Below are 19457 nucleotides of genomic sequence, written 5' to 3'. Positions count from 1 at the left end.
AGTGATGTCACTGGGGACCTATCTTTCCTTCTTCAACTGTCCTTATTAGTCTACAGATCTTAGCTTCGGGGTTATCCTTATGCTTGTTTCCTCATTATCACAAGATGGCTGCTGCCCGTCAGGAGGCATTGTGTCTATGTTTCAGGAAGGAAGAAGGAATTGAAAGTCAAGGCAAAGGACTGAAGAAGGATGCTAGATAAGTCTGCCCATTATTAAAAGATTTCTCAAAAGGCCAATTGTTGATAAACATTTATATCTCATTCATTTGTTGAATGAATGACCAGAATTCAATAACTCAGTTACTCTCCAGGTTCAAATGAATCTAAGAAGGTGAATATTTTTAGCTGGCTATATTGTTACCTATAATGAAGCCATGATTCTATTAAAATGAGAGGAAGAATAGATATTAGGCAGGCAACAGGCTGAATCTGTCATAGGGCTGGGAGTCATTTCAAAGTATTTTATGTAGTTGATAATAGGTTTGAAAAAGCTAATTATCCATATTAAAGGTGAGCAGACTGTGAGGATAAGAGAAATCAACTAACAATACAAAAATAATGCAACATTTTTACAGAAAATATTCACTGACAACATTAATGTTGGAGCTGATTGATAATTGATCAATCAGTAGTTATTGTGTTCCTGTTTTGTACTGGGCTAAGTGTTATGGGAAAAGGAGAGAGAGAGAAGAAAAGAGAAGGGAAGGGAAGGGAACGAGGGAAGGGGAAGAAAAATCATAGCAATATCTTGAGGTCTCAGCCTTCCCAAAACCTTACAGACTACTGAGTAGATGAGCCTGGCATTATTGACCGATCACAAGACTGATTAGAGAGTTATATAAATCTTCATGTGCTTAACTAAAGGATGAGTAATTCTGTCTAGACTCAATGTAAATCTAAGTTCAGAGTTGAGGAGGAGATCAGTGTGGCCCAGAAGAGTTAGAGAGGGCTTCATGGAAGAAGTTGACATTCTTACAAACTTGTTCACCAGTATCTCAGAATACTATTTCAGATCTCCAGGTTCTAACTTATAAAAACCCAACTGAGGCTGTATAAACAAACACAATACTGTCAGTGTGTGTATGCATATGTGTATATGCCCATATGTGGGGCTATCTTTCAGAAGAGAAGAGAAGTAATATATTTACTCATATAACTAAAGTATCTCAATCAGGTATGGCTTGATCCAGGGACTCAATCTGTGCCATTGGCTCTGGTCTATTCTTACCTCCCAGGCTTCCCTGGTGGCTCAGACGATAAAGCATCTGCCTGCAATGTGGGAGACCTGAGTTCAATCCCTGGGTCAGGAAGATCCCCTGGAGAAGGAAATGGCAACCCATTCCAGTACTCTTGTGTGTAAAATCCCATGGATGGAGGAGCCTGGTAGGCTACAGTCCATGGGGTCTCAAAGAGTCAGACATGACTGAGCAACTTCACTTTCACTCTTACCTCCCAGTTGAGCAGCCTAACTCTTGGATATATTCTCTGTTTTGGTAGTAAAGTGGATGCAAGCAGACCCAGGCCTGCACCTAACTCACAAATTACAGAAGGAAAAAGAGCTTGACTTTCAACAGACCTACAAAATCCTGAGCTCAAGTCTCACTGAACACATGTGGATCAGGTGCCCATCTCTTAACTGGTTTCTTTGTTCAGTGGATGGATGTGCTGGTTGAGCATGCTTGATTCAAACACCCTCCCCCGAAGCAGGAGTTGGCAGCCCTCCAAAATCCCATGGACTGCAAGGGAGGGAGTGATGCTCCAGATGAAAATGGAGATATTGTTGCTAGAGGACGGAGGAGCAACTAAAATGGTTAATTTTAATAAACTACGGTGAACTGACTCAGGTTTGCAGTTAGTCTACCATGAGATTGTGGATGTGACTGTAGGCAAAGAAAGATAAATCATAAACTGATGTTTTAACAGTCAACAAAATAATGCAAATGCATTTTGTTTGTTTACTGGTGGATTTATTTAATTCTTTGTTCATCCTTCAAATAATTTGAGATATATAGAAAATATAAAACAATGATAAAATATAAGCAAAAACATATCAAGGATGTGGTAAATATAATTTGAAATTAAAACTGTCTGGAGACTATAAATTCCAAAAAATTGCTGTAATTGAACAACCGTTACTCTGAATTTCCTAGTAGCTACAGGAAAAATGAGGCTGTAAGTAGTAACATAGTTCTTAATATCTGAGCAGCAGAAATATACTAGTTTTTCAGATAGTGTAGTGGAGTAGAGAGCATGAATTTGGGGTTGAATACCAAAGCTCTGTATTTGACCCTGGGCAAATGTTAATCCTTCTAATTATTGTTTCTCTCATCTTCTATATGGGAGTACTGGTACTCATAGTTTTGGGTTGTTTCTTAAGAAGATAATTACATACACAGTCAGTTCAGTTGCTCAGTCGTGTCTGACACTTTGCAACCCCATGGACTGCAGCATGCCAGGTCTCCCTGTCCATCACCAACTCCCGGAGCTTGCTCAAATTCATGTCCATATGAGGTACCAACAAACAAGACCCTTGAGATGGGAAAAAAAAAATGTGAAAATTAAGAGACACTGTGGTTGATTACACCCCAGTCACTAACACAGAAGTGAATTGTGTGGTGCTGTATCTTATGGCGTCCCTCAATGACCACAAAGGACATGATGACAAAATAGTGTTTGATTGAAGAAGCTCATAATGAGGCCAAGAAATTATGTTCCAAAAGACAGCCTTGTGATGTCCTAACTTGGTCCAAGGCTAAAAATACAGAGTGTCCAGAGCAATTAGGATTCTGTCCTTCAAACAATATCCTAATGTATTGTGTCCATCAGCCAACCTTTTGATAGACAAACAGAGAGCCACTCAAATACAGAGTCCTTGAAGGAGCCCTGGAGTGGAGGTATTAGTGAATGATGGACCCCTGTGTGTCACTGATGTAGGTTGGACATCAGGCCTCGCTAAGACTCTGGTCCAGGATAAGGCTCCTCCTGTTGGCAAGCACTGGATTTACCCCACTGCTCCAGGGAAACGCCATTCAGAGACCCAGCAAAGGACCCTTAAAACCCATGTCTTTTCCCTTCTGTTCATTCTTCAGCTTCCTTTATTTTACCACATTTGTCTGTCTTCACATAAACTCCCCTAACAAGGATTTTCTTATTGCTTATTCAGATCAATTCCTTGACAGTTACAGGGAAAAACAGGAATTTTATTCCTGATGGGGACTCTCTAGCTATTAAGACAGTTGTTGCTCTGTAAATTGTCTTCCTTTTTTTTCTTTCTATTAGATAGTAAAGTCTTGAGGGATGGCAAATAAAAAATATTTTGGAGAATAATGATTCTTTTACTTAACAGTGTTTGATAGTCTGAATGTAATAATAGCTCCCTTCTTCTGTGACTCAAGAGTAAAGAACCCACCTGTAATGCAGGAGATGCAGGTTTGATCCCTGGGTTGGAAAGATCCCCTGGAGGAGGACATGGCAACCACTTCAGTATTCTTGCCTGGAGAATCGCATGTATGAGAGGAGCCTGGTGGGCTATAGTTCATAGGGTCGCAAAGAGTCAGACACGACTGAAGGGACTGAGCACGCATGCATGCGTAGTAAATGGGATGCTTCATCTATCTTGGTGGAAATTTCTGAAAAAATCTGTTTACGCAGCCCCAAGTAACAAGTGAAAAAAAGAACCAACCTACAGATACTATGGAAATGCACTCTCCATGGTCAGATCCGTGCTGATGGATTGGGTCTATGTTACATCCCACTCTTGTTCAAAATTAATTCATTTATGAAAAAGTCATACTTGTAAAAAGCCTCCAACATGTAGGCAGCATGACATTTGTTCATCTGAGAGCAATTTTTTTTTTATCTTATTACCATCTCTAGCTAAAAATGCCTTATGAATCCTAGATTCTTATGTGGAGTTAATCTTCCAGCTCAAGTTCACCTTGTTGCTAATTCTCCATCTCATTTCAGTGTGTGGGGGTTGATGTCATTTCATGTAGAAGGGGAATGTATTTCATCTGTCCGCTTCTCCAGCTGTCAACAAACGTGTGCCTGGGAGAAAGCTGCAGGGGTATATTTGGGCCACAACCAGCAAATAGAGCCTTGTCATTGTTTAGAAATGGTCTCTGTGTCTGCCACTCTAACTCCCTCTTCTGCAGCTGAGGAATGGGGTTTCATGAATGGGTGTTTGAAGAATCAACAACAATGGGGCCTTTGAGTACTTGGGTATAGTAGGCCTTATTTGTTGCTTACCCCACTCTCATCTCCCCACAATCTCCTCTTCTTTAGCAGAAATCTGATTTTACTCAAATTTTACTCTGTGGGGAAGGTAATCCCATCCCTACATCAAAGATGAATCATGAGTAATTTAAGCCTTTAGTGGTTGTCTCATTTAGTTTGCTAATTGTTAGTTGTGATGTGGGCTGGCGGCTTAGATCTCACTAAGGAAACATGAGGCAAAATTTTCTTAAGACCTTCTAAGTAACACTTTCATATCTCATAGGAAGCACTTGAGAAAGATAATTTCTTCTTCCTCTGGAGTTTGATGTTCTTCATGTGATGGCTGGAATTGCAGCAGCCATCATGCAATATGAGGAGAGCTAATATCAGGACAATACTGACATACTAGGAGAGCAGAGAAAAATGGAACAAAAATATGGAATGAATTCTACAGTCTCCATGCCCAAGGACATCTGTTTTGAAAGAGAATATGTTTTCATTTTATTTATATATTTCTAAGACAATACAGGGATATTGCAGGTTTCGTTTCAGACCACTGCAATAAAGTGAGCGAAGCAATAAAGTGAATCACATTAACTTTTTGGTTTCCCAGTGAGTATCAAAGTTATGTTTACTATATGGAGTATAGTACATGCTCAATAGCTGTGTCTTTAAAAGCAAAATCCAGTTCAGTTCAGTTCAGTCACTCAGTCGTGTCCAACTCTTTGCGACACCATGGACTGCAGCACACCAGGCCTCCCTGTCCATCACCAACTCCCAGAGCTTACTCAAACTCATGTCCATTGAGTCAGTGATGCCATCTAATCATCTCATCCTCTGTTGTCCCCTTCTTCTCCCGCCTTCAATCTTTCCTAGCATCAGGGTCTTTTCCAATGAGTCAGTTCTTCAAATCAGGTGGCCAAAGTATTGGAGTTTCAGCTTCAGCATCAGTCCTTCTAATGAATATTAGGACTGATTTCTTTTAGGATTGACTAGTTGGATCTCCTTATAGTCCAAGGGACTCTCAAGAGTCTTCTCCACCACCACAGTTCAAAAGCATCAATTCTTCAGTGCTCAGCTTTCTTTGTAGTCCAACTCTCACATCCATACATGACTACTGGAAAAACGGTAGCTTTGACTAGACGGATCTTTGTTGGCAAAGTAATGTCTCTGCTTTTTAATATGCTGTCTAGGTTGCCCATAACTTCTCTTCCAAGGAGCAAGCGTCTTTTAATTTCATGGCTGCAGTCACCATCTGCAGTGATTTCAGATACTTTATTGTTTAAAAATGCTATCATCTGAGTGTTCAGCGAGTTGTAGTAGTAACATCAAAGATCGCGGATCACCATAAAAATAGAATAATAATGAAAAAGTTTGAAATATTGCGAGAATTACCAAAGTTTGACACAGAGACACAAAGTGAACAAATGCTGTTGGAAAATGGCACCAATAGACTTGCTGGGTACAGAGTTGCCACAAACCTCCAATTTTTGAAGAAAAAAAGCAGTATCTATGAAGCACAACGAAGTAAAACATAACAAAATGAGGTGTGCCTCTTTATTTTTCCTACTGTTTGAATTGGGTTGGGTTTTCTGTTACCTGCCAGCAAAAGTGTCCTCAATGATATGTGGAGATATGACATAAAAGCAATCCTGAAAATTCTTTAGTCATGTTCAACCCAGTTGTTGTTAGAGGCTGCAGCTCCTCAGTTTTCCTGCTTTGTCTTTTTAAGCCCAGTGGGCATGAGGGGGCAACATTAACAGTTGATGAATTTTGCAGGATGCATTCTTCTTGCATATCACCCGGGCTATGCACATGTACTCATGAAGGTGAAAAATGCCCAAGAAACCAACTCTGTGTAGACAAATCAAGCTGAGAGAGCTAGAAAGTGCTTTATTGGTAGTTACCAACAAGAATTTGGTAGGATATTTGACAAAGGGAAAATGACTGAATCAAGACTATACAGTTTCTGGAGATATCAAAGCATAGCTTCCCAGCTGGCTCAGCATTAAAGAATCTGCCTTTCAATGCTGGAGACACAGGAGATGCAGTTTCTATCCTTGTGTTGGAAAGAGCCCCTGGAGAAGGAAATGGCAACCCATTCCAGTATTCCTGCCTGGAGAATCCTGTGGACAGAGGAGCCTAATGGGCTATAGTCCACAGGGTCATGAAGAGTCAAACGTGACTGAAGTGGCTGAACATGCACGCACCAAGGCATAGCTTAAATGTCATGCTCTCTGTGAAACCTTCCCTGAGTCCCCAAGGCCAAGTCCATCACTCCTTCTGTCTGTACCATATCCTTGACAGGGCTCTTGCCACACGTTATCAAAGCATGTGGTGCCTATGGTTGGTTCGCTGGGCTAGACTGTGAGTTCATACAGGGCAGGGGACTTGTAACCTTTGTTGTATTCGCCCATTTGACAGCAATTTATTCTTTATCTACTATGTGTCAGACATTCAGTTGTACTGAAGATACAGTAGTAAGGAAAAGCAGAGGTGCTGCTACAGCCATGGAATTTAGACTCTAGTCCAAGACAGACCATCAGATCATCACAATAATCAATTAACTTCTTGCCAATAAGCAAATGATTGGCACTCAGGAATTATCTGTTGAATTCAGTCACAAAATTTTCAATATTCCACAGGGTCTCTTATCTTCCTGGAGGCTTTCCTAGGGTCATATTATGAGGGAAAGTTTCCCAACAACTAGCAAGATTCAGCCACAGTGTGCAAGCTCTTTTCAAGCCTCTATATGCTTGCTAATGTCTCACTGACAAAAAGCAAGCTGCGCGGCCAGGCCCAGGGTCTCTGTGGGAGGATGTTATACTCTTCATGGATATAGGCTGGTGGGATTGGTTACGGGCAGTTACTGTCCAAATCTGCCACACTATTTTTCAGGTGTTGGTTTTGTTATGAAAACCTTAAACAATGATCATTTGAATCCAAGGATAAGGTTCTTGCTATAAATTCATACTCCCAAATTTGATTCAGACATTTTAAACAGAAAAAACGATGGTGTGATTCACAATGAACAGTGGATCTAAGGCGTTGATCTTAAAGTTTTTACATGGTGCTTTGATGAGAGAGGAGTATTGGCAACCAAGTGTGTCTGGTCACCTAGTCTTTGTACTATTTGCAATGAGGGTAGTTTTCCCTTATGGAGACTGTAATGAAGATATTTGACTTTTCTCCCCACCAGTAATCAGAGAAAACCATTCTAAACTGAATGGTTGGCCCACACCACCAATACCTGCTATAAATTACGAAATGTACAATGAGTCAATACTTCTCCTCTATTGCATTATAATGAATGAATTTTTAAATTAGGTTCAGAATCTAAATTCCTAACTAAAAATAACATAGGACAGAAATAAAGCTGAACTTGAAGGAGACTTTCAAATCTTAAAAGTCGAAATAAAGTGTCTGCATATTTTATCTGAAGAAGCCTGTGATTAAGAGAAAATGTGTTATACATCTGAAAAGAAAATGAAAGTCACTCAGTCATGTCTGACTCTTTGTGACTCCATGGACGAATGGTGAGTTAAACTCTGTATGTGGGTCTAGCGGAAAGATTATCTACTCCAAGGCATCTATGAAATTACATATTCTGGTTCAGAAGTTAATGTATAAAGTCACCTGAATTGATTAATAATTGCAATGGAACAACTCCAGATCTAGAACTAATTTGAGGACCCTGAGTTCCTCTCTGCTCTTAACTGGAAAATCCACAACTCTGATATCCTGGGTTTTGTTTAATAAAGACTTTCGGATCACTGAATACGTAGCATAGAAGGATGTGCCAGAAATGGCTAGAACTGGTCCAAATGTACTACTGCAGTACCACTTACAGTGCGTCTGAGTGCAACAAAACATATGAGGCATATCCACACGCATGTACACACACAGGAAGATGAGAGTCAAATAAGATTGACATAACCATATTGGTTTCTCTATTTCATTTTGATAATAAAAGCCATGGACAAGGTTTAAGGGACTCTTAGAAGAGTGGTCAGAGGTTTCAAACACAAGTGCAGTAGGCCTACCATATATATGTGGAAGCAAACGATTTGAAATAATCCTTCACGATGGTTTATCCTCTAAAACTTTTGTATCCTCTCCATGGCATGTAAACTTCATCTCATTTCTGCCAAACATATGAGTATTCCATACTCATGAGCTAGACTGAGGGTTGAAGTTTAAAATTTGTAAATTTTAAATTAATTAATTAAATTTTAAATTAATTAATTTGTAAATTAAAATTTGTAAATTACATACATTACGTACCCTATAGTGAGATACCCAGATTATGGACATGTATTCTGTGATTTGCATACTGACCAGAAAAAGAAACATATAGAATGTCACAGAATTAGAACTGAATGTGCCTTTTCCTAATATGTATATTTTCTTCAGTTCAGCTCAGTTGCTCGTCATGTCTGACTCTTGTGACTGCATGGACTGCAGCACACCAGGCCTCCCTGCCCATCACCAACTCCTGGAGTTTACTCAAACTCTTGTCCATTGAGTTGGTGATGCCATCCAACCATCTCATCTTCTGTTGTCCCCTTCTCCTCCTGCCTTCAATCTTTCCCAGCATCAGGGTCTTTTCCAATGAGTCAGTTCTTCAAATCAGGTGGCCAAAGTATTGGAGTTTCAGCTTCAGCATCAGTCCTTTCAATGAATACTAGGACTGATTTCCTTTAGGATAGACTGGTTGGATCTCCTTGCTGTCCAAGGAACTCTCAAGAGTCTTCTTCAACACCACAGTTCAGAAGCATCAATTCTTCGGCACTTAGTTTTCTTTATAGTACAACTCTCACATCCATGCATGACTACTGGAAAAACTATAGCTTTGACTAGACGGACCTTTGTTGGCAAAGTCATGTCTCTGCTTTTTAATATGCTGTCAAAGTTGGTCATAACTTTTATTCCAAGGAGCAAGCATCTTTTAATTTCATGGCTGCAGTCACCATCTGCAGTGATTTTGGAGCCCCCCAAAATAAAGTATATTTTCTTGGCTTTTGTCAGTTTGAAATTTGAAAATGTTCGTAGGTTCATGGTATTGAAAACATTCACCCAAGGTCACCTGAAATTTGAGTTTTTAGTCAAACTGGAAGTAATTTTTTTCTGAAGCATACTTCAAAGTTCAGCTATCATGGTTTAATCACCACTTCCAAAAATTAACTCTGACTTCTTGGGGGAAATTGCTTCTTTGTATGGTATGTCATTACAGTATGCAGGGTATTACATTCCTAGAAATAGTGTAATGATGTTGTACATGATGGAGATGAGGACACTAGATAGACCAAAGTGGAATATTTGGAGCACAGGATGCCATTTAAATAACCTTTTGAGCATCTGTAGGTATTATATATCCCTACCTTAACATCATGGGAAGTGAACAGAAGGAACCTTGAAATCATTGGTTTCAGTACCTCCAGTTTATCCATGAGGAAAATTTGGCCTAGAGATGTTGATCAAGGTCCCATGTTCAGAGTCACTCAACTAGTTTGGCCAACAGGAAAATCAGTTTCCTGACTTTCAGTCAGGTGGCCAAAGTACTGGAGTTTCAGCTTCAGCATCAGTCCTTCCAATGAATATCCAGGGTTAGGGCTGGATTTTAACCCAGTAAATGATACTCTTTTCTGAAGTTACTAAATTTTTCATTTCAATCCATATTATTATCAAGATATCACTTGGAAATGCCTTAGAAATTAACACAAGATTTTAATATTTTTCCTTGTCAAATATGGAGTTTCCCAGGTGACACTGGTGGTAATAAGGAACCTGCCTGCCAATCCAGGAGGTGAAAAAGACATGGGTTCGATCCTTGGATCAGGAAGATCTCCTGGAGGAGGACATAGCAACTCACTCCAGTATTCTTGCCTGGAGAATCCCCTGGACAGAGGAGCCTGGAGGGCTACAGTCCATAGGGTTGCAAAGAGTTGGACGTGACTGAGCCACTGAGCATAGCACAGCAGCAGTTTATCATATATATTCATCAAAGAAATAGAAAAAAAAGTTCCAGTAATTTGTGCTGCCCATGGATTCCAGCTCTATGGGCACTCACAGTCGTCTTTTGGAACCTCTGGCATTTCTGTATATGTCCCATTCTTATTTGGGTTTGTCATGTAATAAATCTTCCTTTATGCTCTTCTTATGTTTTCTTCTCCCTTCTACAGTTTTAACCATTTCAAGTTCTCTGTTGTTTTTTGTTTTTTAATACCATCACCAAACACCAAAGTCTGTACAGGGCTCAGCCTTCCAGTAATGCTGTCCAGAACTCAGCACGGCTTTTGCCCATCAAGTCATTCTAGGTCTTTTAACAGATGCATCTGTTTCCTAATCACCATCGACTCTCCGACCCCTGGGCCCTCCATTCTAGAGGAGAAAACATACAGGACCCGTTAAAGAACTGTCTTTTCCCTCACTCTACCTTTTGCATGGAAAACTCTTTCTACCCCTAATTCTCAAATCACATCTTTGTATCATCTAATTATTTATAGCCCATCTTCATCCAGAAACCTTGCCAAATCAGAACCTTATGCTTTCTCCTTTCCCCCTGTTCCTACTTGAGATAGTTCCATGTCTAATGCTATCTACAGAAAGACAAATATAGCTGTACAAATCCACCTGTTTTATTCCTCTAATAGACTGGATCTACCTGGTTTGTGCATGTGGATAACATGTTTGTGCATGTGGATAGCATGTGGATTAAATACACAAACTGTTGGGATGAAAATACTGTAAAATGTTGTTTTAGAACCAATATTGTCATTTTTAAAAAGAGGGAGACAGAGGGTGAGATGGTGGGATGGCATCACTGACTCAATGGACCTGAGTTTGAGCAAGCTCCAGGAAATAGTGAAGGACAGGGAAGCCTGGCGTGCTGCTGTCCATGGGGTTGCAAAGAGACAGACACGACTGAGCGACTGAACAACAAGGACAGCAACCCCTCTTACAGATGAGGACACTGAGGCTCCAAGATGCAAGGGGACCAGATCCTGGCACTTCAGTGTCCTAGGGAATTTCCAGGTGGAGATTCACAGAATGGATTTAAACTGCTCAAATCCTGTGGACAGTGAGCACCACACCTGTCGCTGAGTTCTAGCCTCACGAAACCATGGCTGTGGCTTCATCGGTGTGAGGAACCATGGAATGGAGGTGCTGAAAAATCACAAAATGACTTTTATTCCTCAAAGAACATCACTTCATCTTTAGGATAATATGGATACTAAGGGTCTAATGCTTTGATTGTGTATAATATGAATTTCAGTCAACCTACACATTCAGTTGGGCTTCCCTGGTAGCTTAGTGGTAAAGAATCTACCTGCAATGCAGGAGACCCAGGTTCGATCCCTGGGTCAGCATGATCCCCTGGAGAAAGAAATGGCAACCCACTCCAGTATTCTTGTCTGGGAAATGCTGTGAACAGAGGAACCTGGCGGGCTACTGTCCATGGTGTCACAAGGAGTCAGACATGACTTAACGACTGAGCACCTATGCACGCACATTCAGTTAACCAGCATGTGCATGCTTCCATGCTAAGTCACTAAAATCATATCTGACTCTGAAACACTATGGACTGTAGCCTGCCAGGCTCCTCTGTCCATGGGATTCTCCAGGCAAGAATACTGGAGTGGGTTGCTATTTCCTTCTCCTGGGGATCTTCCCAATTCAGGGATCGAACATCTCTTAAGTCTCCTCCATTGGCAGGCAAACTCTTTATCTCCAGGACCACTTGGGAAGCCCGTTAACCAGCATATTTGTTCTCTCATCACTCTAGGGGATGGGATCTTACTCTAGTGTGAGCATATCTGTCAGGTTAATCATGATTTTGAACTGTGGGTAAGAGGCCAGCAGCACTCTGGAGAGTCCATGACAGTGCCTTTCACCCAGACTCTTCTCCAGTATCATGCAGGCAACCTTCTCCCCCACCATAATCCCTCATAATGCTGTTTGGAAGCAGCCAACAGCTTAACATGGAAGGCTAGGAGTCTACTACAATAGTGATTCTTCTAAACGGACCTAGCGGTAGCAGGGTCCCAGAGAACCCTTTAGAGCCAGCCTCCTGACCCTCATCATCCTAGACTTTCTGTTTCAGTTAGTCTCCGAGTGGGGTCCAGAAATCCGGAGTTTTAGGAGTTTCATAGGTAATTCAAATATATAGCCATTCAGGAACTACAGCTTGTAACATACTATATTAAATATCGTTTTGCAAAGACTTGAAAGCAGGATTGATGTTCATTCTTCCGACAAGACCAGTCCCCAGAGAGACCTATAATCATGGACTATGAAAAATCTAGGTCCAGGCCAAGTTTGCTTTTTACCTAGAAAGGCTTCCTTCTCCGCCCCATTTCAAACCTGGGGGAAGCTATTGAATTGTGGATGTCATCTGGTGGTAGTTACTGTTGTGCTCAGGATTTTGGAAAGACTTCTGTTTATTTGGCACGCTCCACACAAGCCTGTCAGGCCCTGGGGATTTGTGGCATTTGCAGAACTTACAAGGCAGGCAACATAAAAATATATAATTCACTGAGTGAAATATTTGGAGCTCCCTTCACTTTTACAAATTGGCCATAAAATAGAAACCACAGACATAACATTCGTATAACCATAGTTGCCAAGAATGAAGAATCACTTGGGGTGTGGGTGGGAGGGGGAGGGTTTTTGTTGTGTGCGTCTTTATAGGATACACAAAGAAAGAGTAAGTATTGAAAATTTGTGTGCAAATGATAATAGGGACATTAAAGTTGAAATGCCTAACAATTGGCAAATATCTGTTGAGGAAAAAAGTCGGGATTTTGATGTAAAGAGGGCTTTAGATGTCTTTTCACAGTCATTAAGTTTACCATTGGAGGGTATTTGCTTGTCTTGATAGACATTTTAAGTGCATTTAGGATTTTATATACATTTTACTATGACGTATTGCTTCCTGTTTTTTTCCTTTCTTAGTGAAGTGGGTCACAATATCTGAGGCAGCTGGGACTGCTTACAATAGGTTAGGGGAAGGAATAAAGGGAATACTATATCCTTCTCTTCCCGTCCCGTTATCTGCTCTGGCACTCCAGACTTACATTAACTTATAAAATGCATCCTGAGGAAGGAGCAAGAGAGGCCAGTCGGCTCCTGTCAGTCCCAGCTGAGCATCTGGGGACATAGTAATGGATGAGTAATGCCTGATGATTCTGGTTGTGAGAGCAGACTGTTGAACAATAGCATTTAATGAGATTGGACACATTCAAGACATGACAAAAAGAAAGAGCATCTCTGTTGCAGAAGCCAAACTAAAGGTCATTTTCACCTTTTGAAGTTTTATTATATTAAATAGAGTGTCATTAGGGGGTCAGGTTAGCTGTGAGCTGGGTTTTAGTTGTTACATGATACTTTTTTTAGCTTTGTGACCTTGAATATACCAAATGATCTCTCTGGCCTTGGTTACTCATCTAAAAATAGCCTTAATATCCATCTCACAGGGTACTTGAGGAGATGGAAAGACAACATAAAGCTGTAGTCAAGTCAAACACAGATTGGGCTGTGGGTGAGGGTGAAAGAGACTAGTGGTACAGGGTGGGAAGGGAGTTGGAAGGGGATGGATTAATCCACATTGTCTCTAGACCTCAAACTCTGTCATTCTGTGAATCTGTGATCTGTGGGAAAGAGGAGGGCACGCAGGAGAGTCACTTAGGTACTATTAATGATGCTTCCATTATTTGAAATTTTAAAATCCTAGAGAAATGTACACTAGAGTGAAGACAGTTATGCTATTTGATTCACTGTTGTTAACAAAGATTTAAAAAATTTACATGGCGCAGAGCCTGCACAGGGAGGTCAGGGTCAGCCCTCCATAAAAATCTGTCCTGTTTTTTACCATCATTTCAGAAAGTACACATTACAGAAAAGATGACAAAGTTGGTAAAACAGACTTCAGGAGCAGATTTATAGTTCTACTAAAACAAGGCTGAGCAGCAACTCATTGCCATTGTTAATTTTAACGCCTATCCCAAACCCCCAAATCAACTCATTGATCTGGCCTGACTAAATTTGCCAATTTCCAGTGAATTCCATAGGTTTTTAGAAAGGATTTAAAAGCCCTGCCCTAAATTTGAGAAAGGTTATTGTTTGTGATGGTGTATTGTATGCTGTGGCTCAGACGGTAAAGGATCTGCCTGTAATGCAGGATACCCAGGTTTGTTCAATCCCTGGGAGGGGAAGATCCTCTGGAGGAGGGCATGGCAATCCGCTCCAATATTCATGCCTGGAGAATTCCGTGGACAGAGGAGCCTGGCAGGCTATGGTCCATAGGGTTGCAAAGAGTCGGACACAAGTGAAGTGACTTAGCACACACTTCCTGTGTTGATTAACCAAGAAATTCAGGAGAAATTATTTCCACCTCAGGTTTCTAAGTGCCTCTGTTCTTCATCTAAATCTTCTAAGATACACTTTGCACTCTTAGAATAAAGTACTTTATGTGTTGTAACACACCTTCTAGGTCACCGATTTAGTTATAACAAATTTTGACTAAATTGCTGTTCTGTGCTGTGCTAGGAGACAAGGAAAAATGTATTCATCCAATTCTTGAACAGTTTCATTCCCCAAAGAAATTACAAGTTGTGTTTATTTTGGCAGCTTTGTCACAACCACAGTCTATCTCCCAGCCTGGTTATTACAGAAAATCCAACTCACAAACACTAGTAATGCAATTCCACTAAATGTGAAGCCCAGTTCAACCTCCCTGGGTCATAACCTCATGAATAAGAACTAAATGATTCATCCGAATATCTGAACTTCTACAGTTGTTTCCAGAGAACAGACTTTTGAGGTACTCACTGATTGAACCGTAAATGAAAGGACCTGTTATATTGATGGTCTGTTTTACCCTGGTGACTTTTATTAGCATTTGGTCAGAAAGATCAGCTGTATTGGAAGATTATCCTGGTCTCACAGTTTAGTGGAATCATTGTGTTAGTGTTAAACAGTACATTAAGCCCCTTAGAGCTGCCAAGAACTAATCGATGTCTATTGAGACCCTATGTATCCAAGGCATTTTCTAGGTACCATGAGGACACATAGTAGAAGATATTATGACTGACCCTAAGGAAACAAAGTATTGCTCGTTTAAAAAATATGTATGTGAAAAATTATATCAAAATGGTATATGACTTGTTGCTAAGTAAGTGATATTAGTACTATATTTTGCTCCAATGACAATTAGCCTTGAAGCTCCAAATTTACAAAATGCTGCTCTGCCTATAAAACATTTTAAGAAAATTAAACCTATAATTACAAAGGCAAAAATTCAAATTGCATACCATAGCCAAATTTGGGATATATCTAGATATGTTGTACTATACTCTTTAACTTTGAGCCTTTTATGGCCTTCTGTTATGGATATGTGCTGAATGATGGAATCTTTTGATTATTTTATTTCTCAATTACTGTTGAATGCCAAGCATTCAATATGGAAATAATGTCTTTATTGGGGATTTAAATATTTAATCAGATACTTTTTATAATTGCTTCTTAGTCTATCAAAATTATTATAACTTGGCAATTAGAAAAGAAAAAGAAATAAAAGGCATCCATACTGCAAGGGAAGAAGTAAAACTATCTCTGTTTGCAGATGACATGATCAAATATATTGAAAATCCTAAAGAATCCACACAAAGAAACTATTAAAGCTAATAAAATGAGTTCAGCAGGGTTGGAGGATACAAGATCAATATACAAAAATCAGTTGGATTTCTACCAGTGAGCAGCCAATCCAAAAATTAAATAAAAACAGTTCCATTCATAATGTTGGTTTAGTCACTAAGTTGTGTCCAGCTCTTATGATCCCATGGATTATGGCCCGCCAGGCTCCTCTGTCCATGGGATTCTTCAGGAAAGAATACTGGAGTGGCCTTGCTAAAAACTAACAAAGGGGCACTCTTTCTGTCCCCTTCTGATGTCGTTGTCAGAAGCTTTCTCTATCTCTTTTATAAAACTTTATTACACACACACACACACACAAAGAATACTGGAGTGGGTTGCCATTTCCTTCTCCAGGGAATCTTTCTGACCCAGGGATCAAATTTAGATCTCCTGCACTTCAGGCAGATTATTTACCACTAAGCTATCAGGGAAGACCATTTAAAATAGCATCAAAAAATAAATAAAAGAATTATAGGGCTTATACACTGAAAACTGAAAAACATCAATGAAACAAATTAAAGGAAAATCCAGTACGTGGAAAGACTTCTATGTTCATGGATTGGAAGACTTAATATTATTAAAATGGCAGTAGTCCTTATATTGAGCTATTAATTAAACACAGTCCCTGTCAAAATCTCGACTGCCTTTTTTGCAGAAATTGACAAGCTGATCCTAAAATTCATAAGGAAATGCAAGGGGCCCAGAATAGCCAAAACAATCTTGGTAAAGAAGAACACAGTTGCACAGATTCACCCTTCCTGATTTCAAAATTTAGAACAAAGAAATAGTAAGCTAGATTCTGTGGTACTGGCATAAGATAAACATATAGATCAATGGAATAGGACTGACAGTCCAGAAATAAAACTGTAGTTTTATGGTTAGTGGGTTTTCAGTAAGGCTGTCAAACAATTAAATAGAGGGGGGAAAAAAAGGCTTTTCAAAAAAATGCTGCTGAGGCAGATGGATATTCACATGCAATGGAATGAAGTTAGATCACTAGCTCACACCATACACACAATTAACTCAAAATGAATCAAAGACCTGAATATTAGCACTAAAACTATGAAACTTCTAAGAGAAAATACAGCTGTATATCTTTGTGACTTTGGATTAGGCAATGGTTTCTTAGATACGATACCGAAAGCGCAAGCAACCAAAGGAAAACTAGATAAATTGGATTCCATGAAGACTACAATCTTATGCTTTGACATTTCAAGAAAGTGAAAAGACAATCCATAGAATGGGAGAATATATTTGCAAATTCAGAAAAAATATAGAACTCTAAAAACTCGATGGATAGTGAACAGGATCCTACTTACTGCACAGGGAACTCTTGCTCAGTGTTATGTGGCAGCCTGGATAGGAAGGGGAGCTTGGGGGAGAATGAATACATGCAGAGGTATGGCTGAGTCCCTTTGATGTCAGCTGAAACTACCACATTGTTAACAGGTTATACTCCAATGTAAAATAAAACATTAAAAAAAATGAAATCTGAAAAAAAAAACAACAGTGAAAAGACAAGCAACCAATTTTAAAATGAGCAGTGTTTGAATAGACATTTGTCCAAAGAAAATATACAAATGGCCAGTAAACGCATGAAATATGCTCAACATCATTAGTCATCAGGGAAATACAAATCAAAACCACAGTGAGATACCACTTCACACCCATTAGGATGGCTATAATAATAATAATAATAAAAACAGGCAATAACAAGTGTTGGCAAGGATGTGGAGAAATTGAAACTCTCATGCATTGCTGGTGGGAATATAAAATGGTGCAGCTGTATTAAAAACAGTTTGGCAGTTCTTCAAAAAATTAAACATAGGGTTACGGTATGATCCAGCGTTTCTACTCTAAGGATTTACCCAAGGGGAATCAAAAACATATGTATACACAAAGACATATAGACAAATGTTCACAGTATCATTACTCATAGTAGGCAAAAGGTGGAAACAATCCAGTGTCCATCAACTGATAAATATATAAACAAAATATGGCTAACCCATACAAGGTAATATTATTTGGCCATATAAAGAGGTGAAATACCAATTCATACTACAACACTGATGAACCTTAAAAACATTATGCTCAGTGAAAGAAGCCAGACACAAAAGGCCACATGTCCTATCATTCCATTTATATGAGATTTTCGGAAAGCTATAGGGAAAACCATAGAGACAGAGAGTAGATAGTTTCAGTGAATCGAGATAATGAAGTAAATGGAAGTGATTGCTAATGGGTATGGAGTTTCTTTGGGGAGTTTCTTTCCCAGTGCTCTGGAATGAAGTAGTGGTACTGGTTCATAACTCTGTGAATATACTGAAACTCATTGAATTGTACACGTTAAAGGGTGAATTTTATTGCTTTTAAATTATGTCTCGATTTTTGAAATTACTATTATTTCTCCCAAGCACTCTACAGATTGTTCTAATAAAATATAACTCGCAAAAGAATATTTTCATTAAAGCACATATTTACATATTTTGTTCTGAAGAAAAAGACAAAGTGACTTCACAATCAATATTCTAGAGGGCATGAAATTTTACCAGCTTTAAGTATCAGTGTAGATGGAGGAGCCCAATGTTTCTCTCACGCTATACTGTGAAGAAGAATCCCAGTCCATCATTTCCATTCTCGTTAGCTTCGTATGGGCCCTTCTCCTTTGCTGTTTTTCTTCAGTTGCTAAGCCGTGTCTGACTCTTTGCGAGTTTGATCAAATGTTTATCATTCTGAAATTGAGGGAAGAACCCTAAGTATTTTAATCCCAAAGCCTCTCATTTGCTCTCTCGTTCTTTCCCAGGTGCTGCCTTTCCCAAGCCAGGTGGTGTACAACAGAGTGGGCAAGTGTGGGAGTCGGACCGTCGTCTTGCTTCTGAGAATCTTGTCAGAGAAGCATGGATTCAATTTGGTCACGTCAGACATTCACAACAAAACCAGGCTTACTAAGAACGAGCAAGTAAGTTGTCTTTGCTTCATTTGCACAATTAATGGGTGCCTTCCGGAGCACCCTTTCACCCCTAGCGAATGAATACCAGAGTTACAATATCATACTGTATTTTTGCCAGAGTGTGGAAGGAAATTTAAGTTGAGGGTTCTGACAGAAGTCTGTAAACCAGGAAGTTTCCCTGAAGGGATACTTTTATTAAGACCAATGAAGGATAGAGTCCATGGTCATTGTCTGTTTAGCTAAAATTAGCAATGCTTAAATCTCACATAGTTACACCACTGAGCTATAGGTAACGCTGACATCTTGGGAGCAAAAATAAGAAATCTTGATTTTAATATTTCTTCCTTTGCATTTTCTCACAAATGTCCTAAGTTTTTATGGTTATAATAAAGAGAAAACCCTCGGTGGGCCAGGAATCAGGTTGATGGGGGCACAAGCTTCCTATTATGGTAAGTTCAGGGGATCTTGAGGTGCCAAAACAGCTCTTGGCCTATTCAGTGGTAACAAAAGAATTACCCCACCTCCTGGGAAGAAATCTGCCCTAAGACGGCTGACCCATATGAGGGACATGTGGGTGGTAGAACAGGAGTGCTGGGTTC

The 19457-nt window shown here is 39.7% G+C and overlaps 1 protein-coding gene across 2 annotated transcripts in view; it reads left to right on the top strand.

Moving 5' to 3' along the window:
* The window catches only part of UST (uronyl 2-sulfotransferase), a 322913-nt gene that overhangs the window by 173411 nt on the left and 130045 nt on the right, over positions 1 to 19457 (top strand). For both annotated transcript variants that reach the window (XM_065931174.1, XM_065931173.1), the window contains exon 3: positions 18712 to 18867. In XM_065931174.1, the coding sequence (XP_065787246.1) occupies positions 18712 to 18867 (156 nt within the window). The remainder of the gene's footprint in view (positions 1 to 18711; positions 18868 to 19457) is intronic.

This window comes from Muntiacus reevesi, chromosome 3 (assembly GCF_963930625.1).
Source record: "Muntiacus reevesi chromosome 3, mMunRee1.1, whole genome shotgun sequence".
In the NCBI taxonomy this organism is placed as follows: Eukaryota; Metazoa; Chordata; class Mammalia; order Artiodactyla; family Cervidae; genus Muntiacus; species Muntiacus reevesi.
Note: the sequence above shows the minus strand (reverse complement) of the source record. Positions and strands in the feature narration are given on the sequence as shown.